At 37.3% G+C, this 26,107-nt stretch overlaps 3 protein-coding genes across 7 annotated transcripts in view; 2 read left to right on the top strand and 1 right to left on the bottom strand.

The window, feature by feature from the left end:
* LOC135127070 (RNA-binding protein Musashi homolog 2) overlaps positions 1 to 10,215 on the top strand; it is a 189,110-nt gene extending 178,895 nt beyond the window's left edge. For 2 of the 4 annotated variants that reach the window (XM_064053384.1, XM_064053385.1), the window contains 3 exons: positions 2,136 to 2,234; positions 5,164 to 5,407; positions 7,385 to 10,215. In XM_064053384.1, the coding sequence (XP_063909454.1) occupies positions 5,171 to 5,407; positions 7,385 to 8,227 (1,080 nt within the window). In that variant the 5' untranslated portion in view covers positions 2,136 to 2,234; positions 5,164 to 5,170 and the 3' untranslated portion in view covers positions 8,228 to 10,215. The remainder of the gene's footprint in view (positions 1 to 2,135; positions 2,235 to 5,163; positions 5,408 to 7,384) is intronic. The other 2 variants (XM_064053383.1, XM_064053382.1) reach the window with 1 other exon arrangement.
* LOC135127071 (uncharacterized) lies at positions 1,033 to 11,483 on the bottom strand. The gene is made up of 5 exons (XM_064053386.1): positions 11,379 to 11,483; positions 11,279 to 11,320; positions 5,020 to 5,108; positions 3,676 to 3,739; positions 1,033 to 1,247 (listed from the first exon to the last, which is right to left on the bottom strand). Exons 1-5 carry the CDS (start codon positions 11,406 to 11,408, stop codon positions 1,128 to 1,130), a joined length of 345 nt encoding a protein of 114 aa, XP_063909456.1. The 5' UTR covers positions 11,409 to 11,483; the 3' UTR covers positions 1,033 to 1,127.
* A 9,058-nt stretch (positions 11,484 to 20,541) lies between these two features.
* LOC135126537 (beta-sarcoglycan) lies at positions 20,542 to 21,823 on the top strand. Of its 2 annotated transcripts, none has more exons than XM_064052562.1 (2): positions 20,542 to 20,652; positions 20,706 to 21,823. In XM_064052562.1, the coding sequence occupies exon 2, from the start codon at positions 20,707 to 20,709 to the stop codon at positions 21,691 to 21,693; it is 987 nt and encodes a 328-aa protein (XP_063908632.1). In that variant the 5' UTR covers positions 20,542 to 20,652; position 20,706; the 3' UTR covers positions 21,694 to 21,823. The 2 variants fall into 2 exon arrangements, with proteins under 2 accessions (XP_063908632.1, XP_063908633.1); XM_064052563.1 differs by having other exon boundaries at positions 20,580 to 20,652; positions 20,692 to 21,823.
* The last annotated feature ends 4,284 nt before the right edge of the window (positions 21,824 to 26,107 follow it).

Below are 26,107 nucleotides of genomic sequence, written 5' to 3'. Positions count from 1 at the left end.
TATCTGTAGGAACAATATTGTTTTTGTAATCAACATCATTATGAAAACAGTTCATTCCAGCGGTGGAGTTGATACCAGCAAAAAAGAATAAATTCGGAGATTCTGAAACCTTTGCTTGGTTACTCATGTACCCTGAATGTTAAACATATAATAAAAAACTGATTTTAATATCAGAAGTTGTAATACGCAAAGGTAGAGGCCACCTACCAACATTCTTATTGATCTCACGCTGCGAACATCATTGTTCAGACTCACCATTGGAGAAGATTAATTATTTTAATACCATTAACGACGTTGGAAAATAATAACATGACAAGACGTTCCGATCAATATACAGTCCAAAATCCAGTATTATTAAAACACCTATCTTTTAAACGGCGATAAAATTTTAATCTACATTCTCAACGGAAATTTCGCATACTAACTACTGTTATCTACACCGATCTGTAATTGCATAACGGGTATATACTAATTAAAAATGTATTTGTGATGTTTCACATGTTTGAGATTCCTCTAAATCGTATCGACTATAATTTTGTGAAGCTTAATTTTTTATTTCCTTATGCGGCGGACTTGTTTTTAAAATTCGTTTATGGCACGTGAAAATTTCATTCGAAGTTATTTTTTCATGGGCGGTGTTGATATATGGACACGATATTCTATTAATCGCAACTATTACACCCAAAATCAGGATTAATCTTCTAAAATCTTTTCAAGTTATAGCCGCACTTATTTAAATTTTCCAGTTGTATGTATAATTATGAACTGGAATGACGTTCAAACTAATAAAACTGTTCAATCGTTATGGAAATTTTTATTAATGTTTTTCCCAAATTGTGTATCTAATAAAAACGTTATCATGTGCGTTGTTTGTATGGAAATTCGAAAACATATATAGATTTTCTCTGGATAAAAAGAATTATTTTATCTGTACATATCGTGACCAAATCCGGTCCCCGTAAACAAAAATAACAGTGCTTTATTAACGCAAAATTTCGTACTACTACCAGTAAAAACTAAAACCAACATGCATTCTCTACCGAACCATTCCGTTTTATTTGTAATGCATTTTTACATGTGATGTTGCCGCTTTTCCATGCAATTTGTGTCTCACGTGCGTTAGTACATTAGTGTTCTTCTTTTTCCTTAATTTCTTTATTTTTTTGCTCCTCTTCTCCCTTTTTCATGTCTTCATACAAATCGTAAAGCTCTTGATTGGGTTCTAACACTTGTGTAAAATGTAGCAACTGAAAAATCAAATCGTATTATCCATTTCCATCAGTAGTGACATAATGAAATAGTTGTAGTATGTAGATTACATTTGTTAGGTGGTAATTTTTTAAACAAACGAAACGGAAGCTCGATGATCGCTTTCTCGGTTAAGTGTTAACATTGTTTACCCGATCCATTGACATAGTTCCTCTGATAATAACATGTTTGCGTTTATCAATTCAATTATGAATTTAATATAAAGTAGAGCCCCACGAATAGATTTCTGTGTGTAGGTCCCTCGACTGTAGATTATTTAACGTGTTTTAAAGACGAACTAATATTTATTTATTTTTAACAGTCCGGAATAGTATTGTAGTCGCCATGAAAAGTTGGTAGGTTTTATCGAGTTTTGCAGACGTGTTTCCGACTTCACTTCTGAACGGCATAGTCGTCTTCGAAAATTTTAACAAAACTTGTAGTTGGTGCTCTTCGGAGGTGACGATTTTGGGACACCTGACTAACTTTTTCTGCTCTTGCATTAACAAATTATACTCGATAAGGTACCACTGTTAGTTAGTCCGGGAGTAGTCGATATTTTAGCAATTTTGTAAATGTATTAATATACCTCGATTATGTTAAGTGTTCATTGTTCGTAGTTATTTTTTTCCTAATGATGATGCGCAGTCTTTTCCGGAAAGGTTGACGATTTTCTGCAAAGGACTGCACCGATTCCTGTAAATTAATTGTAAAGATAACATAGTACTAAACTAGTGTTCGTCGCTGATCTCTTAGACACGAAAAGTTGTAGAAATCATCATGTTCATGCTACCACTTCTACTGACTGCATCACTAATCCGCCTTGCGTAGAATGTTGCACGCACTCGAATAATGAATAAAAATCTCATGTGATTTTTTACTTCAAGTGTCGCAGACGTGACCGGTTTCACAGAGACGAACCCACCTCGAAGATGGCTACCACCGTGACGACTGCGACCACCTCGCGGACTCCGCCACCTATGAAGGTAACGAACAACGAAGTCTCCAAGTAGCAGAATGTAGAGCGTAGCGGTTCGGAAGTGTAGCCCCATTGGTCGTACACACTGCCTGTTTTTTAATTTGATTTGTATGTCTTTTAGGTTGCCGTTTCTTGAACCATCTTTTGCCTTGTAAATCGTTCGTGTGCCTACTAACCGCCGGCAACTACATAGATTCTTTCTTTTTCCACCACTCGTTGTCTAGCAGGTTTCTCAATGACCACGGTGACTACCCCTTGAACTCCAACACGCCTAACACCAAGTGCATGTATTGATCGAACATTGTAATATTGTGTAGGTCTTCAGTTGTCTCACGCACCCCTTTTGTCTAGAGAAAGAGGGGTGCGAGGGTTTCACGTGGCTTTTTTTGTTTTTTAATATTGTTATCGATAAGAGTGTAGTGACTAGATTAGTAAGTGAGGATGTTTGTTTCAGGGTTAGATTTATACACATGCTACTAACTACTAACAAGAAAGATGGCATTCGTTGTTGTAGTTTTTGGTATTGAGGAAAAATCAATGTTGCTCGCGTTCACCCCCTCCCAGACGAATCGCATTGTTTTGTTGCCGCCATTTGCGTGGGCATCATCTTTCTCATCCCTGTTCATGTCTCGGGAGAGGGCCGCCAGATGGCGGCGGCGCAACCAGACGGGAGCGCCGCGTGGCGCCTCAACGAACTAAAATGTCTGTATCGACCGGTCGTCACTCCCACAATGAATTCGAGAAAAGCGAGATAGTAACCTTTTTTTTTTTATTACGACACAGTACATCTGATAAGTACAGAATAGGTGCTAGCCTACATACTACAACTATAACAACTATACATGTAAAGCGAGTCTCTCTGTCTATGGACAGCCAGTGCATACGTTGTGCAAACAAAGGGTTATACAGTCGTTGGGATTCCAACACAACCGACCTACTCTCTAATCTCTATTCTAATTGCATGATGGTAACAACTAGGGTGAACTACGTGTACATACACATAGTACTAAGCTAACAAGTGGTATGGTATCTACAAGGAGTCGTGTGGTAAAGGCCAGGCCGCAGCACCGCCATGTGCGTCCGTCGTCTTCGTGCGTTGCACCGTTCACTGGGCACTGTCGGGGGCGGCGAAGTCTGGGCCCTACCGTGGTCATGTCCCGAGGCAGCAGTAGCTCGAATCAGTACTGCTGTGACAGGACAATATCACGGTGGGACCGGTGGGACGTGGCGAGCAGGAGCGCGACGCGGACACTGACTGAGTCGAGGGGAGATGAGCAACCCCTCGCTCAATCGCCGCCATGGTAACCGGCCTGCGCCGCCGCCACAGCCGCGCCCCACATCACTAATGTATACACGTGCACGGGGCAACCTATTGATCGGGCGTCGCGGCGCTGCGCCCTCCACACACAATACACATCTCCGTTCTGCCGTTGATAACGCCGTCTTACCTTTGTATCGCGCGGATGGATAAGCAGGTGCGTCCTCTGGCCAGGAGTCAGGGTGTTGCGAGACCTGGAATACACACGCACATCAAATATTCAGTTCGAATGGTGCGAACGACCAACGAAGTCACGCCGACTGCGACCTAAAGATAAGGAGCGCCAAATCCCAGATGGGTGGTTGCGAAATGGGCTTATTGTGCCAGGGAAAAATGGAAAAGTAACACCGGAGAGGTCGTTTAGCGTACGATTGTTCCGGGATACCTGTAGCTTCGTCCGTCCATTACGGCTACCTGTTCCATTTCTGAATATCTGCCGTAATGGGGTAAACAGACGGGCGAGTGCTGATCCGTTCAGTGTACATAAAAGTAATGAACCGCCTTCGTGCCAGGCCTTGCATGAGGACTATATACTTTTCCTTTTTTTATCACACAAGTTGCTACTCTACGTTATAATTTTTTTATAAAAATTTTTTGCTAAAGTGTCGTCTCGACAAAGTCGCTAAAATATCGAAATTCGTAAAGTGTATCTTGGCTCACTAACAAAGATACAACTTTCTAACTTAACCAAGTTTTTAGATTGTCCCCTAATGAGTAAACTCAACCACCGAACAAAGTTAGTTGCTGTACTTTTTACAAAAAATACCTTTTTGATACACAGTCTCATCAAATAGAAAAACTTTTAGCGAACTTATTTGAAATACACACCTGCTGCTCAGTGCACTCTCACAAGAGGGATATAATTAAGGAGACCTCCTTTTTGTGTTCTTTTCAGAAGCAGTCAACCGTTGTAATCAATCCAGTGTCTATTTGAACAACTCATCTACAGCACAGTAATTAAAAATGATACCTCTCTAAAAACCAGATCCACTGATTTAATTTAGTTTCTTTTACTCAGGTAACTTAATTGTGCAGACTCATTTTTTCGCGAAATGTCATGTCATTGAAAAACAGAGGGCATTGAGTTGTATGCCGTTTTAACATTTCGGTTGGCAGTTCTGGTTCTGGGAATTCATTTACATGGTCAGCATTTTTTAGGTTATGATAGATATTTGTTTTTCAATGCGCTGTGCCTTATTTGTATGTAATTTACCGTTCATAGAAATAATTTGAATCATAATTCACTCGATAAAATACCTTAACAAATTTTTGTTGGTTGTAGACTTCGAGTCACCGTAAAACCGTATATTGTACTATTACTGAGTGTTCATTTTCAAGACAAATGTTGTTTCATTACCACCCTAAAGCTTTGAAGAAATACTTTTTAGGATAACTACTGATCAATTCATCATTTTCATTATTATCATGTTAAATGTACCTATACTAAAACTAAACTTCGTTGCCAGATACTTACAGATTACAATCCGTGTTGAAAAGAGTTCGTATTGGCCAGAACGTAAACATAAACACGTCTAGAATCGCAATCATGACAATCGGGATCACCTGAAACAATATTTGCGTTTACAACTTTATCTAATTTATCAATTTCTTTTGACAGTTCTGCAATGGGAGAAGGCAACGGCCTCATCGAACACGATATCCATGGCTCCTTGGTACCTATGAACGGTAGTCACTCAGGTTCTTCAGGTCGCAGTACTCCCAACAACTCAAATGATCCGGCACCCGGAAAACTCTTTGTTGGAGGACTAAGCTGGCAGACATCCAGCGAGAAACTCAGAGAATATTTTGGAATGTTCGGAAACGTCACCGACGTTTTAATAATGAAAGATCCTGTGACGCAGGTATGACTGGCGGGAACTGGGAAGTAGGCGGGCGGGATAAGCTTTAATATCGATGCGAAATAATAACTAGATCCAGGATAGGGAGCTTAGGAAACTAAGTTAATGGATGACGCGAGTCCATTTAAATACGTACTTGAGGTGGTTTTATTTCGTCGTAAAGAGTTTGATCAGTAGGAAATAAAGCTGCCAAGATCTATGAAACCGGGTCTGCGTTGCTTGACATAAAAACTTGATTTCAAAATATTTATTTTCAGTGAATTGTCGTTAATAGAATGACTCTTTTTTTCAAAACTTAATTTATTATAGTGCATCAATCTAGTGTTAAAAATTGGCAAGCGTGAATTTTGAACAATAGGCAATGATTTTCTTTTTGGGTTTAATAGGAAGGTCAGCCGTGAACGTGTAAAATTGAGTTTTCGAGACTGATGGTGAACATTTTTTTCATTTAACAAATGTGAGGCGGATTTTTCTAGGTAATAATTTTTATTAAAAACTTCAGAATAACATTCATAATTACTTGTAAAACTGTGTGATCAGAATGTTCCTACCTTGTACGTTTGGAAACTTAAAAGTTCTTATTTTTAGATGTTATTGTTCAACTATTTTTTGCATAAAGGACCAAGGGAATAAGATCACAACTTTTTCTGTGTCAGTTTCGTATATTGGTTGGTGATTGTAACACAAACGTCATTAGGCTATAAAAGAATTGACATGACGACAATACATTTTTTAAAAAACCCTAACCTCCAAATCTTACAGAGTGATCACAATATGAACAAACTCCATTTCTAAACTCAGTAAATTTTCAAAACTAACGTTCACAATACAGCAAAATTAAATCTAACATAGTGAATGAAACTCTAAGATTTAAAAATTTCTACAACCTCTGAAAAATGTGAAAGGAATATCAAGGTAGCATTAAGTGGAATTAAATACCTCTTTCGACCAAAAACAAGAGAGATCTCTTTTATCTTGCTCCTGATGTGTGTGCTTTGTTCACTCTTAGGCAGTTAACCATAATTCGTCCATTAGCCGCCTTACTTCTTATCCCATTTCCATTTCTTCTAAATCTTCCTTTTTCTCCATTACCTTACTGAATTTTTATTAATTTAAGGCTTTACATTTTTCTCGGCCCATCCTCTCAAACTGATGTGTAACATCAGGGTGGAATTCAGCAATAAATCCGTCTTTTAGTAAGATTGAGAATATACGAGTTATCTCGCGTCAAAGTTTTTCGTCCCCTAGTTGTTAATAAGAGTTGTAGGAAAAAATATAATTTATAGTTTTTCAAATTCTCTAAGGTTAATGGCTGTTGAAAAATCAGAGTAAAAGTCAAATGGGACGGTTAATAAGGCAAATCCACAATTGTAAATTTATTACACTGTACCCGTTCCCGTCCATCCAAAACATTCAATTACTTCGACATGTAACAGTGTATTATCATTTTACACTGTTTTATTTTTGAAATTTATATGTTCCATTTGTAAATAATTAAAACCTAAACAGTCCAGGATTTTTTTTTTAATTACTTGAGCCTTGAAGCTGCATATATTTTAGATAAATAAGTGTGCTACTTTTTATTATAGATTTACAAAAAAAAGCAATATGGTTGACAAGGTATTGGGACAAATCCTTTGTTTATGAGGGGAGGGATTATTATTTTCCATTACTAGGTTTGGTGGGGGCATATAACCTTAGAGAATTTGGAGGACTATACAACAATACTCTTTACGGATGTTTTGTAAGGTACCATAATTATGGAGGTAAATTTAAAAAAATACTTGTAGTCGTATTTTTAATGTCGGCTCCAGTTCAAAAAACTCAAATTTTACGACCACGACCAACCTGTTTACGAAACTAAAAAAAAAATGCTGCCGACCGAAAATGCAGAGTCTAGTGATATATCGTATCGTTATTGTTCCGCGAAGCGTTAGGATGCACATATTGGTGACCCCTCCTGATGAATAATTTTTGCAGAGGAGTCGTGGGTTCGGATTCATCACATTTTCCGAACCATCGAGCGTCGACAACGTGCTCAAAGTGCCCATCCACACGTTGGACGGCAAGAAAATCGACCCAAAACACGCCACGCCCAAGAACCGACCGAAGCAGCCCAACAAGACGAAAAAGATCTTCGTCGGCGGGGTCAGCCAAGACACGTCCGCCGAAGAAGTGAAATCCTACTTCAGTCAATTCGGCAAAGTGGAGGAGACCGTGATGCTGATGGACCAGCAGACGAAGCGGCACCGCGGCTTCGGCTTTGTCACGTTCGAGAACGAGGACGTGGTGGACCGCGTATGCGAGATCCACTTCCACACCATCAAGAACAAGAAGGTGGAGTGCAAGAAGGCCCAGCCGAAGGAGGCGGTCCAGGCCAGCGCCCAGCTGCTCGGGAAGCGGCTCATGCTGAGCGGCCTCGGCATGCGGATGGCCGCTCCCGCGGCCGGCGCGATCGCCGCCGCCGCCACCAACCCCCTGGCCGTGGTGCAGGCCCAGGCCCACGTGCAGGCGGCGGCCGTCGCCGCCGCTGCCCAGGCCCAGACGGCCGCCGTGGCCAGCTACGGGAAGCTCTTCGGCGCGTACCCGCCGCTCGCCGGCTACCGCTACTCGCCTTACCCCATCCCGGCGGTGGGCGCCGGCGTGGGGGCAGCCGCGGCGGCCGGAGGCACCCCGACGCCCGCCTCCGCCGCCGCCGCGCCCGCGCTAGCGCCTCCCGTCGGCGCCAGCCCCTACCAGGGCTACAACCTCACCAATGTAGACATGTCTAGCTTCCAGGGGGTGGACTGGGGCTCGATGTACGGCGTAGGCATGTACGTCTGAACGTAGTCGACACGTAATTTTGCTCACTGTCTCGTTTTACTTTTTGGTTAGTTTTTGTTTTGTGTTTTTTCGATTGAGTGTTTTTAATGGGCCAAGTGCCCGCTGGACTTCCAAACGAAACATTTCCAATTGTCAATGGCGGCGTCTCGTGCCTATTTTGACTGTGCGTTTTGATATTTCGATTGAATAACATGTGTATATAGAATCTCATTTTGCATTAATGCTATGGGCAGTACAGAATAGCGTCACACCGGCTTGTTTATTCCTCCTGGTTGAACCGATGCCGCCTTCTGCTCATTTAGCATTTAGCAATAACTCGCAATAATCAGTATTAAAACGACGTATTGACGTTGAAATTTTTCCCGTGTTGCTCTGTCCTACCTGTGTATTCCTCCTCGATGGCAATAAATTCTCCTTTGTTTCTTCTCTCATTTTTTTCTTGCAGCGCGCCTATTTTGTCATAACGATCGGGTTGTGTTTTGACTGTACTTAAATTATTCGTAGGTACTTAATAATTTATTACCGATTTGACTGAACGGCGATACTTTATTTATATTTTAACGATACAAAAGTATAGAATGGTTTGTTTGCTATTTATTACTGTTATACTCTGTTTATAGATCTCATTGATAATAGGGAGTAAGTTTTTTTTTACAGAGCCACTCGTCGAACTCGGAGTTGACGAAGATCACCCGACGAGACGACGTTGCCAACCTCTCCCATCGACCTCCGGTAATATATACATAGCAAAAAAATAATCGCTTTATTTAAGTAGCTTTCAACCATATTAAGTCGTTACTTGATCATCACGCATTGTTCGTCGGTTTTTCTTCGTCCCGGCGTGAGCTTGGCAACGCGTTTTCCTCGCTTCTCCGGCGTTCGCACGGGTGGCCTCGTGACCCGTTTTCACTTAAACGGTTATAGGTTTACGAGTTTATTTACGTTTAGTGCAGCTACGCCATAGTTTGCCCGTTCGTTCGATTCTGCAGATCTAGTCAAGGCGATGTCGGCCTGATTTTCATCACACCTCCACACATAGACAGACCTGCCTACATTCCGTAGTAGCTGTGCATCGAGTTTCTCTCATAGTGTGATTTGCGGACCAATGCGTCTATTGGTTGGCCTTGTGGTGCCCCACGACGCAGCGAAACTAAGAGCACTATCTGTCCACGACGTGGAAGCAGTGCAACTGATCGCTCACCCTTCGCCTCTCCGCCTTTCAGTTCTCTCCTCAGTATTGGAAATTCGAATCTTGACTGACTTTTTGCTCTTGGTTTCGCGTCGCTCATAGTAATTTTAAAATGTTCATACTGATGTTTTTATAATGTATAATGCTTAGTATTAGGACTGCCGATGGGACGGGCGCCGCCCGGCCTTGTGATAGTTGTTGGGCGCTCGCGGGGCTCCGTCCCGGCACAGCCGCGGGCCAGGAGTCAGGCCGTGGGCATCACTGACGCTGACGGGCAGTTCGGCGGTTCGGTAGTTCAGTTCCGCCGACGAGGAAGGACGAGGTGGACGTCCATGGTCCAGGTGAGGCTCGGCCCGCGGCGACAATAACTTGTAAATTATATCCAGTTGACAGCAATAAGCGTTGTGAGACAGAATGAACCCTCTATTTTTGTATTCAATTATAAATGTTAAGACAAATAAAGTTTAGTTTCACTTGTTAAGTGAACCCTGCTGAGTATGTAAATACTGTAGTATCGAGAGGGTCTGTTTGAGTATGGCAAACTAAATGGGCAAAGCAACTACTTAAGCGGCACGGCGGAATTCTGTGTTGCGCTGCCGCTCTGTTACATAGACATTTATGTTTAGCTGTTTGTCGTATGTATTTTAAAGTTACTGTAGCTACATAAGTACTGTATAATTTGATAGTTACTAGATTTTAGTGTTTGTAGTATGTATCTCTGTGTGTAGTGTAGTGCGGCCGAGGTCGCGATTGCACTGTAGTAGAGCCGTTACGAATAAAGTAGTTTCATAAAGTAGAATGCTGCTTGATCAATCCTTACGAGCCGGACCGGCGTGATTGCTATTAACATAGTCTAGTCTAATCACCGCTTTCTGTGATAACAGTCTGGTCACTCACTGCACGGTCTGTGTCTGTAGCTGTTTCCGTGCCTTAACCGCGACGCGGACCCCTCGACAATATGCTGCTCTGGAGAGAGTCACCGAAATCTAGTAGGACTTGGTGGTAGAGAGGTAGGACTGGCCTGTTGAATGTGTATGCAGTAGATATTTGTATACATCGTTTGCGCGTTGTATCCAGAACGTCGACACTAACGACAGAGACCCATTCTTGACACGAACGACGGGCTTCCACCACGAAATCCATCAGATTGTGATCATATCGTATACCTCGTAAATTTTCATTCCTGGATGGATTCAAATACGATCCTTAATAACAAATAAATAACAACAATTACACGTAGATGGGTCTCGCTTTTGTTGGTGTACGTGTTTTGGGTGCATATACCATTTTTCGGTTTTTCGGAAGTATAGTCTGCAAAACAGACTTGCCTTGTTGTCTTCCTTACTCAGAGTAGCCTGTAATGATTTGCTAGCTCGTGTGGGTAATCAGAGTTTTTTCATATTCATAGGTGTGTTAGTTGTCGTAGTTGAGACAGGCCCACATTGTTAGATTTACATATCTCTTATAAACTTCACGAAAGAATCAAGATGTAACTGGAAAAATTTTCGATGGAAAGATATATTTTCCAAATTTTAATTCTGTACATATTTAAATAATGCATATTTATATTCAAGGATTAATATAGTTATATATAACATTCCAGGAAAAACTGTAACTAATGTGATGTACAAATTTACCTTATTTATTAATATACAAAAATAAAAAGAACACTCGTTTGTAAAAAGTCGCAATATCTTCTGCCTAATCGTAAACCGAAATATTCAACAAGTCAACATCCACAATGACCTCAGAATACCCCAAGCCGTATTACACACATATAAAGCAAACTACGACCTCGCTAAGAAAGCATCAAAACGGAAAGGTAAGTACGAGTCTTGAAATAATTAACTAAAAACACTCACCTCGTAATTTTTCACATAAAAGCTCGGCACAAATGGATTTCGCTGAAAGAAAATTTCGCTTCTTTACTAAAGTGTTGCAGAGTGACGATCGGTTAATTACCTTTGTGTATTTACAAAAAGGTCGGATCATCTTCACAGAAATTTCGCACAGTGGTTGTCAAAAACTTTCAAATTTATCATTTTGCGACTTGACACCCTATTGCTTGATAATGTGAATGTAGGAACGTACTTGACTTATAACAAATGGTAATATTACACAACCAAATCGGTTATTCCATAAACGGGCAATTACCGGAGCGAAGGCGTCTTTCGGAATTAACCGGCGTCTTGTAAGGTCGCCTTGGGAAACCTCTCCTTGCTCTCCTTCATGGGCGATTATTAATTAAATTAAGGAATTTTAGAAGTTGTCTATTATAATGAAACGATACCTTTGTACTACACAGAAGTTAGTTAAATTATTGAAGTCAAAAATTATTTCAATTCAAAATTCATCTTGAATGATCTACACGACCAAGGGAAGTGCACTGGAGTTGACCTCCCACGGTCCCGGCGGGCCTCAGCACAAATAAATACGAGGTGGTGAAATACGCAGCGTAGACGCCGTGTATTCAAATATTTATAAAATACGAATAAGTGCGACGTACATTGCTCGTTTTCATACACGTAAAATGAAATTATTTTGTTGTGGTTGTAGTATTATTTATAACGTTAGTAATAAATATTTATTACATGGTATGTTGCTGAATTAATTATCAAATTATCATTTTTATTACTTATGAACACGAGTAATAAATAAATATATCAAGTATTGTTATTTAACACACAAAGTCGAGATATACTATATTTAACAAAAGTTTGAGATGACGTCATTAATTTTTTGGAGGAGATGCGTACACAATACTAATCTTAGTACGTAATGGACTTTTTTATTTATGCAGATCAAGGTAAGTAATTTTTGTAGATAATTTTATGACTCGAAGAAATCCAGAGACAGCACTTGCACGTCTAATAAATTTATTTCCCACTGAAAATTCACACTCCCATCAATTTAACACGTTATGGCGCAAAAAGAAACTCTGACTACGATTATATACAAAATATAAATGATGCGTAGATATATTTTAAACATGCAAATTTTTAAAACTAATATAAATAGTTATAAAGGAAACCTTTTTGCATAATTTAACGTCAACGCACGCACATAGTAAAAATAAATCTCAGAAGAAAAACACGCACTCGCTTGTTTGTATTTGTATTCCATCAGACTACGAAAATCCTAGTAATCCCTTCAGCAAAATTTCGGACTTTGTAATTAGGTGATGATGGCGAAGTTACCCCGATGGTGAAATCCACTTTTTGCCGTTGAAAAGTCTGGAAAATGGACAGACGAAGGAACAAAATCCAATTGGGGCTTCCATTTACAGGGACCGCTGTTTAGAGAACCGTATTTTTAGGAAAATGAGACCTAGACTGGTATTTGAATATACATGAGAGCAACTACACTGAAGTAATGAACAGTAACCACTTAATTCTTTCTGGACAACAAGCATTTGATGATTACGACATTGGATAATAATAAATGATATGCGTTTTCATTATAAACTTACTTTTAACGCAATGAGAACTGTGGCCTTTCGTTAATAAAATAGAGTAGTTGAGAGTACTTTGAAAAATAGAGTGGCATGAGATTAGAGCAACTTCACACAAAAGCTCATTTACACAGCGTATTTGGCATTTCATTAACGCGGGCTTTCCACGTTAATATTGAATCCACCGTAATCCCTAAGGACTTCACTGCTTCCTGGTTGTCACTGCAAAATATTAAATTATTTGTCTGGCCCGTATTTAAATACAATGAAATGTGACTCCTACATGGCAAATTAGTTAAATTCATGCAGATGGTTATGTAATCAGCAAAAGTATGAATTTTCACTACTTACATACAGTCCAACCAAAAACACAAAATGCAAACAAAGGATCTCGTACTGTTCTAGCTGCTTATTGTTCCTTTGATGTCTACCGTACTTGTGTTCTGTTTCTTATTCGATAAATTTCCTGTTTTTCAACAAACGTTTATCAAAAAACTTAAGTCACAATTGGTATGATTTTGAAAACCTAAAATTCCACTAATTATAATGTAAAAATATTGTAATGCCAGTTTCGTAGATCTTCAAATGCAATTCTTGAAAAGAAATATACCTAAAGTTGAAACAGTTTTTTTTTTTGTTCGAAAAATTTACATGTAATTGGAGCCATAATTTTCAAACACAGACTGACTGTCATGGTTTAGGTGAATTCACTAGGTATATGATGTGTTTCCTAAAGGTAGTTTTTTCTTAAACGAGTTATGACCATTTTGTTTTTCAAAATAAACACAAATGCCTACAATTCAGAAACCATTAATTATTTTCTACTTTCTTAAAAACGAGTATTTTTAAATTCATCCATAACACATATATATTGAGACATTTTTAATAACAATTAGTACATCATGTTACAAAATTTCGTGTTTAGTCGTAGTTTAACGTCATAAAAAATAAAACAAGTGAAGTGCTTTTTATTTATGTATATCTGACCCATAAATTTCTAATAGGCAGACGGAAATGGCAAACCTGCATTTTCGTGTTCTACAAGGAATGTAACATAGATATTCATTAATTCATTAAAATTACTATTAAAGAAATAAAAATCGAGAAAACAAATGTTTCAAAGAACAAAATAAGAAAGAAATTCTGTATCAACCTGTAGCATCGACAGTGAGTTAGTGCTGTTGCCACTGAGCCTATGTGTCTAATGGTAGGTATGTATTATGTATTTAAAGAACAGAATTACTCCAGAAATATTGATTAGTAAAAATTTTAATGAAATACTAAACAAATTTGAAGCAAATTCATAAAACACAGGTCCAGTTTATTTTATAAAATTTATACGGCATGTTATAAGCACAATGTTGAGATGACGTCGTCACATTGTTGATGAAAATGATTTGACAAATTTTACATATAAAATTTGACGACAATCGATCCAGTAGTTTCGGAGATTATCTGTATGAAAATTTCAGACAGGTGAGCTACCTTTTTGTATTCTAGTCTCTATAAACAGGCGCGGATCCAGGGGGAGGGCAATGGGTGCAATTGCCCCCCCCCTGACACTCGACTGAGGTATTTTATTTTGACCAATTTCAAAATTTTGAAATCATATTTCATTTTGTAAATACAGTACAACCTCTATAATCCGAACAGAGGCTATTTGAAGTCGATGCCTCTTTAATCCGAACAAAAACTCTGCAATCCGAACTGAACATGCATCTACTTAAAAAAATGACGCAAGATCTTTCTGCATATGTTGTATGGAATATTTTGAAATTTTTAAAAATTGCGATATTTCAAAGCACTGAATTAATTAAGTAATTCTGGAGAAACGGATGAAGTTATCGGAGACCTGAAATCTACAAGAGAAAGTATTTGGTTAAATTTCGAAAATGGTCGAAAATGGGTCGAAATTTGCATGAGAAAAATTTCATTTTTGAAAAATTTTCCTAAAAATTCTGAAAAAATTCAGGGATATATATCCCGACGTGCTGATTCCAAAAATATACCATGTTTATGGTAACGGAGCAATATTTTCGGAAAATTCGCTGTGAAATTCGAATTTTTCGAAATTTTTAAAAATTGCGGTATTTCAACTGGACGATTCTGGAAAAATGGTTTAAGTTATCGAAGAAATGAAGCCAGAAGTGACTTCTGAGGTCCAAAATCTACAAGAAAATATATTTAGTTAAATTTCGAAAATCGTCGAGAATGGGTCGAAATTTGCATAATGGAGGTAATACGAATACATAATGGAAAATTTCATTTTTGAAAAATTCATCCAAAAATTCTGAAAAATTTCAGGGTATAGATTCCGGGGTGTTTATTCCAAAAAGATAGCGTGTTTATGGTCACGGAGTAATATTTTTTTAGAATGTATCTATTATCCATTGTTGCTTAAGAATTCTTTAATTTTTGTTTAATAAAATTTAGGTTTATTTCTTGAAGTTTGTTTTCAGTTGTGTATGAAGTTGTTATTCAATTCCCTTTCAGATTTTTGCGAAAATTGCTGATCCCAACAAATCGTTAATCCGAACACACCTTTTTCCCAATTAGGAATTAGGATTATCGAGGTTCTACTGTACACTATACGTGTAATGAAAAGAACCAAATGTCACCCATGTTATGTGAAAAAGAGTATACTAGCTAAAATTTTATAATTTTTTTTTGTTTAGAACGAATTTCTGGTAGATAGGTAAAATCACACAAAAATTGCCCCCCCCTGAACGAAATCCTGTATCCGCGCCTGTCTATAAAACGTTGAGAAAACAAACTAACCATTCATCAAACAGACCCTTCTACAATTTTATTACTTCCCGAACGTAAGCGAAGGAAATATTGTAATCGAGTCCATTGGACGAATGGCCACGTTTATGTTTTCTCGACGTTTCATGATTCCTACAGTACGAAAATCGCAGTCTCGCGTTTCCGTCTGTCTGTCTGGTGTCTGTGTCCATTTTTATTAGATACGTAATCTCCGAAACTGCTATTGACTGTTACAAAAAAATATACTCATATACTTGTAGTGCAACGAATCCTCTTTCAGTTTTTTCGTTAAACTTTCAAATTTTCGCAAAAACATTTGCAAGGTATAATAACGTTTTATTTCCAGCACAGTAGGTTCGATGCCGAACTTGGTTCTTCGTTTTTTTTCTTGCATTGGTTTCGCTGTGATTACTTTTCTTTTGTGCTGTGACTAGAATTATCCATCTTGATGACGCCGTTACAAATTTTTTATTGGTCAAATTAAGAACGAGTCACCCCATTTTCTCAAAAATGTGAAGAATACGCACGTCTTTATGTGATAATGATGAAATAATAAGAATTATAATATTCAGAACATTTTGTGTGATTGTGGTTTAATTAATAATTTTAGTCCTGTTTCGAGAAGACAGACTCATTCAAATGAAACTAATTTCTACGTGACATTCTTTCGATGTATAAACATAAATAAACACTTGAGCTTCAGATTGCCATTACCTAGTGTTGAAGGACAAGGGCTGTTATTTATGCCTCTGGTTTTTACTTTACAGCGGTTATCACAAAACGAAAATCGTGAAATAAAATTTTATAATTTTTTTAAAGAGCTGAATTTGTGGGATTATACCAATTGTTTATTGATCAAATTAAGAATCTGTGAATGTGAGAATACGCACGTTTTTATTTAATTATGATCAAATAAGAATAATAATCATATTAAAAACATGTTTCATTGTGGCTTAATTAATAATTTTAGTCTTCTGTTTTGAGGAGACAACTCATTCAAATTAAATAAATTTCTACGTGACATTCTTTCGATATATAAACATAAACAATCGAAGTTAAGCATGTGCACTGATAATAATACACTCTTTTCCGTTGGTTATTTGCTTTGAATACATTTCATATTGTCTGTATATCTGCGGACGGCACCCCCTTGGAATTTTCCACACCCACGGTTATCAAAACACACAAATTTTTTATAATTTTTTAAAGAAGCGGAATTTCTTGGATTGTACTTCAAGGGGAAGGGAAGTTCTGTCGAAGTAACCTTGAACCAATTTTTTTCCCAAAGTTACGTTCGATATAAAGAACCTTAAAATTATACAAATTCCTACAATACCTACATCAGAAAGGCGTAACAAATGGTTTTTGAAATATTTAGCCAGTTTTATTAATATTTTTTCGAACTCTTATTAAACGTCGAGGAAACATGAAAATAACCATTCGTCGGATGGACCTAATGACAATAGTTCCTTAGCTTACTCTCGGAAAGTAAAGCGGAGACGATTTGAATGTTTCATGGTCTGATGGATGTCATTTCGACAATTCCATCAACCAAAGCCAAAAAACTTCGAAAAACGTTCGTAATTAAAAATCAAATATACAAATCAGTTTTCTATCGAAATTGATGAGATTTGAGCTATATTTTGCCTTTTTTTTTTCTTAGCATACGTAGTCATCTTTTCATAACAAGAAACTTGAAATGGTACATTTTTATGGGCAAATATGGATTTTCCAATTAATCTTCGCCCCTCGATCTGACAACTAGGTAAAAATTCATCACAATACGGATGATGTTTTTTTTTTTTGTTCTGGAAACAATGATTTTACAATTAAACTCCGCCCCTCGGTTTAACAACGAATGAAAAATTCATCACATTTGAAGTTGGGGTGGGTGGGCGGAGCTCCATTTTTGACTTCATTTTGCTTGACACATACAGTTTTCTTCCAATAACATTATACTTAAAAACATGGTAGTTTCTTGTAGAGAAATAAAGATTTTGCAATTAAGCTCCGCCTCTCGGTTCACGACAAATAAAAACAGTTATCACAATTGAGAAAGGGGCTAGTAGGCGGGGTGTGTATTATGCGTCTTTTTTTAATATATGAACATAGTTTTCTTTTCACGACAATAAATTGAAAACATGTTTAAATGGGTAAATTTGTAGAGAAGTGTGGCGAATAAAATTTATCATTTCAAACATATTTCAGTTTTTTGTTGTGAAGGGAAGACTATGTATATTAAGAAAAAAAAATGCAAAATATAAACCCCGCCCACCCACCCTATCTCATTTGTAAGGATTTTTCTTTGTTCATCGTGAGCCAAGGGGGGGCGGAGCTTAATTGCGAAATCCGTATTTTTCTACAAGAATTACTATGTTCTTCAGTGATCGTATTGCTCAAAGTTTAAAAAAATATTAACTATGGACATCAAATTATGAGTGATCCCCACAAATCAGACACATTTTGGTTAACACTGTGACTAAAATACACATAAACTTTTACAACAATTAAACCAGTAGTTGCGGAAAAATCCCTAACAGACGACAGACAGGCAGACAGAAATGGCAGACCTATTGTTTCATAGTTTAGAAACTGTGAAACGTCGACAAAATAAAATAATAAAAATATATTTAGAAAAAACAAAACGTGTATTCCAAATGCTAAATTATATGAAAAGGCTTCAAAAAAATCATAAAATGGCTTGTTTTAAACCATACTTCCAGATATATTTTTATTTAAATTAAATGATTTTTGGACAATTTATTATTTATGTCACTAAGCAATAGTGACATAAGTACTAAACACAAAATTAATTAAAACAAAATACTGCAATAAAATTAAAAAAATATATAATATACAGGGTGGTCAAAGAGCAAAGTTACTCTAACATTATTTTTAACTGTATAGAGTGTTTCATTTTTAAGACGTAACACAGAACTTAGTTTTTTTTTAGTGAAACACCCTATAAATTTTTACATATTTTTTTTTTGCAATAGGAGAGTTAAAAAAATTGCTGTAGCTTTATTTTTAAAATCTCTGTTACAATACTGTTACAGAGTGTTTATAATAATTATTAGTATCAAATGTAGGCGGGCGCGACATTACTGCATTCCTTCATTTTCGAAAAAGTTCTTGATTTGATCAATAAGACAAAGAGAACTAAAATTGCCCGGGGAGTACAAGAGCACAATACTTCATAAATTTTAAGTATCCTCTGCGCAAAATGCGAGCTGACATCATCAAATTGTTGATGAAAAAATTTTAGCTGGCGCTTTACTGCATAAAATTTGACAACAGGATCATGACAAAACATGAAAGTGGCCAGTCGCTCGATTGACTCGATTACAATTCTGCCTTAACCTACGCTCGAGAAGTAAAATCGACACAGACGATAGACAACTGGAAATGGGGACCTATTTTTTCGTACTCTAGAGGTCCTGGAAGGTAACAGGCGCCCGATGGACCCAAGCTTACACTCAGGAAATATAAATCAAGTTATAATTTATTACTTTGGCAGAAATATGATACTTTTTATTACTATTTGGGAGATTTAAGTCGAGAATATCAAGATTGTTTCACAAAACCTTAAAATAAAAATTACACAGACTTAAATGAATAAAAAAAACGGGTAAAGAAGTAAACAGACATAAGGACATCTTGACATCGGTATTCCATTAAGCTGATTGAATATTTAACCAGTAAATCTTTTTTAATCAGCACTGACGCACCAAAAAAGGAAGTTTAATTTTTTTGCGAGAATGTTGATGGCTGGAGCGAAAACTCAAGGCGGATCCATAAATCAGGACTATAATTATGTTCCTTCATAAAATTTAAATAGCATTTACTATGCAGAACTTTAAGCTGACGTTATCAAACTATTGGTCTTGGAGATTGTCCAATAAAAATCGACACAGACGACGGACAGACCAACGGAAACGGGAGACCGATCTTTCATTCTCTAGCGATCAGGAAACGTCGACGAACATCCATCGAAGATTTGGTTTTTGTTTCGTACATATGTTCATGGTTGCGGGGAGTTAGACAAGCAGCAATTCCCGTCCACCCCCTTATTGCCTACCCTTGACTACCACCCTCCCCACCTACACAAGAAAGCCGCCCTCTAGAAGAAGGAAATTCAAAAATATAAGTAACAGAAGTTGTTCAGTTCTTTAGTTGTTGTCGTTCGTGAACCATCGAAGTTGCAACACCTCACGGCGGCCCTTTTGTTGTTGTTGTTTTTGTTTGTCGGTGCAAGAGGCCTCAGCGCCTCTTATTTGTACCTACAAGAGGTCCATGGCTTTCCAACGAGCCTTCAAATCAAATGAAATTGTCACTGAAGATCGGTGCAATCAGGGTGAGTCCATTATCCATTTTCCTCACATTGTTGTTTGCATAGATGACTTGTTTCGTAAACAGTTTTTTATCTTGTAATATTTCTAGATTTTGCCAAAGGACTATATGACTTCTAGGTTAACCGCAGAAGTTCTTAATTTTAATAAATAGAGTGCAATTAATTGGTTATTTTATGAAACTTGAATTGTACGTATGAATTTGTATGTGTAGTGTGTAATGTAATGACGACGTAAATTACCTGTTAATAAATAAAATCTATTAAATCCTACGCTATGAATTATTTATTACTTTGCCTAGGTGCCTTGGAAAATATGACTACGTATTCAGGATATATCACACAACGCTCTTTTTCCAGACTAATAAAAATTAACTGACACAGACAACACGATTTCATTTTTTTTTTTTTTTTTTGGTCTTCGCACAGACTATGAAATTAGTTTAATTATAATCAAACAATTCCAGCACATGAAGCCTCCGCGCCAAACACACACCAACCACCGAACTTGAAAAAATATCGATTATATTAAGACATCAACAAGAAATGTGCATCGGGCGCCACTGGTTCGATATTAATAGAACGCCTAGCACATGCGTCGCGACGTCTGTGCAGTCGTCAATCGACCATCCGACAAGCACCTACAAATTTACATAATCACAAGCATTTAGGTGAGTTTCCATGCTTAGCAAGCGCTCATCAAATTTTAGGTCGCTACTTGCAGAATGACCGACTACCGAAGCTCATCTCCGACCTCCGACATATTTTCCGACGACGTAGACTCAGTCTCGATCCGAGACAAAGCTCTGCTGAAACGTTCAGTTTCCAAACACCACAACAACAACTTCAAAGCTGGTTATGTGCCAGTGCACGAGCAGCACCTATCGAAAACCGGACTTCGAGGGCGAAAGACGTTCGCATTCTGGACTCTAGTAGCACTGTTGTTTATTTTAGCAGTGGGAAATTTGCTCCTGACTGTCACGATTTTGGGAGTGCTGCGGCTGGGACAAGGTATGGAGAGCATAGAACTAGTTCCTGAAGAGTACGCCGTGAAATTTTTCGGGGACACGGATTTGGGTCACCTGTACAAACGCGACGGAAAAATCGAGGGGTTCAAAGACGAACCGTTGGAAATCACGGCGGAGGAAAGCGCGGTTCTGTTGAATTTGATGTCGCTACGGAACGGTCGTGCTAGTAACCAGCTACGTATTAACAAAAACGGCACAAATTTCTGGGGCTTCGAATCCTTCGACGTTAGGAACAAGCAAGGAGCGCTCATTTTTTCGGCGAATTCGCCGAATTTTCACTCCCTAACTGGTGCGAACTCCTTCAGCGCGAAGAACGTTTTCACGAACCGCATAGCCAGTCCTGTGTACAGTAAACTAAAGGTGGAAGGTCGAATTTTGACTTTCAAGGGCTCGGAAGGAACTAGAATGGACGGAAAGGAGATTGTTTGGAGTGCCGATCAAGATATTTATTTGAAAACGAACAATGGTTCCATTGTTCTTAGTGGCAGTGATGGGACTTTTATTGATGTTCGACGTATTCCCATTGCCACAATAAAAAACAACAATTACGTTACCTCTCAGTACAAAGTGTGTATTTGTATGCCAGAAGGTAAACTGTTTCGAATTCCGGTACCCAGTGGACCGAGTCCAAGAGTTTATTGCCATCATATCAATACTTCGCCGCCTCACAATCCTTGCATTTAATTTATGTGATGTTTTGTTGATACTCAATAATGCCCTAGGGTCTTGTTATGATTAACATTATTAACATTCTAGAGAAAATCTCATTATTAGGAGTAGGCATTTTTACAATAAATATTGTTTTTAAAACGTTTTTTACTGACATTCGTTTTCTATTTGTGACAGCTGCTCCTAAAATGGAACTACTATTTTTTTGAACATACACATAGGTGTATAGTGTATACACCCGCAAGGAAAGTAGGATTGCGTTTTGCTACTCCTACAATATGGAAAGAACCCGAAATGATGTAGCCAACTGTTGCTTTTGTTGCCAGTATCGGACTTTTGGCAAAAAATAAACAGTATATACAATAACAGGTGATGGGTCCGAAGTCATATTTTCATTTAAGCGTGACTATCTCAGGAGATATTTTTATGTTGATAATACAACACTCACAACGTTCCTGCGCCCTAGAAAACTTACTTATTGCCACGAAGTAAACACCGAGCACTTTGAAAGCTTATAATCTTAATTATTTAGTTATATGAACTACTAAAAGCACCTTGATCGTCCAATGTATACATTAAATTTACTGACCTGGGGTCGAATTCCACTTTACGTCACCCTAATCTGAATTCACCCTACAGCAACACCGATTAATTACTTGTAGCTTGTAGCACTAGTAGTAAATTTGCGGTAACGCCATAATTGAAATTGGTCATTAATTTGTAAGATATTTTTTATTCGACAAAGATATATCGGGTGTTCAACTGAAAAAGTGATGAAGTTGGCCTTGATTTTTTTATAAACATTGTGAGCTACGTCTACAATTAACCTAAAATTTAATCAATGACTGCTGACAATGCGGAAATCTCATTTTTACACAACAGTATGCATTAATTAAACACATGTGTTTTTCGCCATATTTGCTTCTATCCAAAACGCCAACTTGATGACTTTTTCAATTAAATACCTGTTACATATTACACGCATTAGTTGAATTCAAAAGAAAATATAATTTTCGTTAAACTGATTTCACTCACTCTTAGAAACTGGTCAAGATAGATTTAAAAACTTCCCTAGCCCCTGAAGTACTTAACTTCGAATGTTTATGTTTAAATTTAATTAAGTAAGTAGGAAGCTGGCGGATTTGAATGATTTTCTCTCCACACAACACAGAAGATCTGAAATTGTTAATTACGGTACAATAGGGCAAAACGTTCCGAATATTATTATTATTCAAATTTGGGAAAATGAGGTGACTCATTCTTGCTGATCAATAAAAAAATTGTGAATGAGTCAATCGAACCAGCGACCTTTGGACAGTAATTTGACTTTTTTATCGCGCGACAACCGAGTTTACCAACTATCAATGCTCTACTTATCCTGGTATAAAAGGTAATGGTGCAATTTGGTTTTATTTGCGAAATTCTGGATGTCTAGGATAAAAAATCGAGGCGGATTCATAAACCACAAGTATAGGAATATGTGATTTTATAAAATTTAACTATCGTTTCCTAAAAAAAAAATGAGGGAAGTCATCGAATTGTTGGTGGGGAGGATTAACCAAACTTTAACAACAATCGGTCCAGTAGTTTCGGAATTATTTGCCTAATAAAAGTCAACACAGACGACAAACAGACGGAAACGGGGACCTATTTTTTGGTCCAAAGTTATTTAGACAGAACTTTTCCCTTCCCTAAGAGGCAGTAATCTATTAAATAAATTCAGTTTTTTAAGTAAATTATAAAATTTGTTTCTGAAAATTATATACAGCGTGTTATTGAAAGGTACGTACAAAATAAAATCGGCAATTGGTCTCGAAGTATGGATGCTAAAAGTCAAAAAAAGTTCAGGTAAAAGTGTTCGCCTTTTAAAGATAAAAATTATTAAAATTTATGTCCAAATTCGTTGTACGCCTCTGAAAAAAGAGCATCTCTCGTTTCTATAGCAACATTTAATCTTGACAAAAGTTTTATTGTCACAGTTGCTAGGATTTACTAAAATAAATTAATTTTACCTATTTATCTTTCAGTAGCGTCTAGAAAGGTTGGATAAGGGTTAATTCTCCCCTTATAATTTTGATAACACAAAATAAGTTTTTCAGACCTGTTTGACTTCGCGAAGAACTGTCCATTTTGTTGTACGTACCTTTCAATAACACCCTGTATATATTTTTTTACGATAATCCCTCTCGTCGGTAGAATAAAATGCAAAAGAGTAAGAGTAAGAGTGGACTATTAAATTACACGTGAAGTAACATGCCACACTGTACAAAATTTTCTTAATAAATTCTGTGATGACGTCATTGATTTTTTTTACCTACATTATCACACTAATAACAAGGGGACTATGCACCCATTTCGGAAAAAAAATTGGAAACCGTTAGTAGTTATATGTTGGGGGTCCTGACCCACTCAAGTCAAGTCAAATGCGTGTTCTAATCAAGGTCATGAGACCCCAAGTGTCGCCAGAAAGTAATGCAGGCTCTAACTCAAATCAAATGCGGTCAAAGTGGTCTAGAACCCCCACACTACTTAACTCGATCACATGTAAAAAACCGAAAAAAATCAGTACCTGCACAAAAATATCACTAAACTCACCCTAAGGAAAAATTCAATCACTAGTACAAAATCAGACACCTGTAAAAAAAGCCATCCCTAAAACAATCGTTCCTGCAGCCCTTAAAACGAACCGATCGACCGACCATATCCAAAGTGCGCCAAAAACCCGTAAAATGGTATGATGGACCCACCGAACTGCGTCGGCACCGCAAAGACACTCCTAATACCTCCTAGGGGCCGAAGGGGTAGAAAACCAGAAAACTCATCCCCCAAAACGTCCTAATTCCTAGTGCTGATTACCCTAAGATATTTGTAACTTTTACTTCCTGAGTGCAATAGCCACTTTCATATTTTCTCGACGTTTCATGATCCCTAGACTACGAAAAAGTAACTTTGATCATCCCCACCAATATACAGCAAAACCTCTCTACAGCGGACAGCTGCGGCGATTCATAAACTGTCCATTATTGAGAGGTGTTCGTTGGAGAGAGGTTGATAACAAAATAAATATATTTCTTCTATATATGTACATATATGGAGAACCTGTTTGATGTATTCACATACATCTATTATGTATACTGTGAGATTATCCCAAGACAGGTAGATATTTATACTTTCTCACTTAAGTGAAATAGTTGCCATTTTTTTTCATTAGGAAATTCCTAACATATTTGTGAGAAACATACCTAACAATAAGAAGTTTATTGTTAATGAATTACTGGTGCAGTGTTGCCGGCAATCATTTGAAAGGATTTAAGATACAATTTTAAAATTCATTTTTGGGAAAACCGGTGATTAAATGGAATAACGAGAAAACCATTAGTATGTCGTAACAGGGCACGGCGGGCGGTACTCAAAATTAGTTAATCCGTTAACAGTACTTGACCTGTTTACCATGTAAAATTTTGGTAACAAATAAATCTCTGCGTTGTGTGGAGGTAAATTACATTTGCTATTTTCGATTTCTTAAAAATTGTCCGTTGATTGGAGGTGTCCGTTAAGGGAGGTTTTGGTGTTTAAACAATGGGATGACGTCTTCTCTAAATTTACAATAGTTGTTACTTAAATTTTATAAATACTTTTGCACTTGTAGTTTATGAATTCGTGTTGAATTTTCCCCTAGATCCAGGGTTTTGGGGGAAAAAATCAAAACTGTGTTATTTTACAATTGAGGTTTTAACTTGCAAAACTAAAAGCTGTGAAAACTTGCGAACATTTTAAGGTCATTGGAAACATCGTAAATCGTTAAAAAACGAGTGTGCTTATTTTATTAGCCTCCTTCCCTATGCTGAAGAGACAAAATCAGTCAAATTTAATTTTCTTTTAACACAAATACTGCTGTTGTTTGTTATCCGAACATGCTTATAATTGGATTCTTTCGAAGTATAAACATAAACAATCGAAGTTAAGTATGCGTTACGAAATTGAGAAAAAGTTTTCCTGTTGCTGCTGCTTTAAATTTTTTTATCAATAAAACCAACTCCTTCATGCGCTAATTTTTTTGAAACATTGTGCACAAACAGTTCTAATAAATATGAATGGATACATTACTAAACCAGAAAAAAAGAATGTATTTTACTATAAATTTCAATCAAGACCTACTTAGTAAAATATTGAGATAATGTTAATGTTTTGGAAAGGGATGAATAGGTGGGCTCAAATTACCGATTTATCATGTTCGTGATTACCTTAAAGCGTGTGCAAGAACAATGGGAGTTTCTAAGTTAAACTGTACAATTTTGAAAATGAATCACACGTGCGCGGCATATTATTTTAGAAATTTTAAATGGGATTTGCTTAGCAAAATTTTGAGATGACGTCATCAAATTTTTGGTAGAGCGGATCAGACAAATTTCGGTTTGCATTTAAACCA

This window comes from Zophobas morio, unplaced genomic scaffold (assembly GCF_036711695.1).
Source record: "Zophobas morio isolate AGI-343-1 ecotype UQ-CSIRO unplaced genomic scaffold, CSIRO_AGI_Zmor_V1 ptg000011l, whole genome shotgun sequence".
Taxonomy (NCBI): Eukaryota; Metazoa; Arthropoda; class Insecta; order Coleoptera; family Tenebrionidae; genus Zophobas; species Zophobas morio.
Note: the sequence above shows the minus strand (reverse complement) of the source record. Positions and strands in the feature narration are given on the sequence as shown.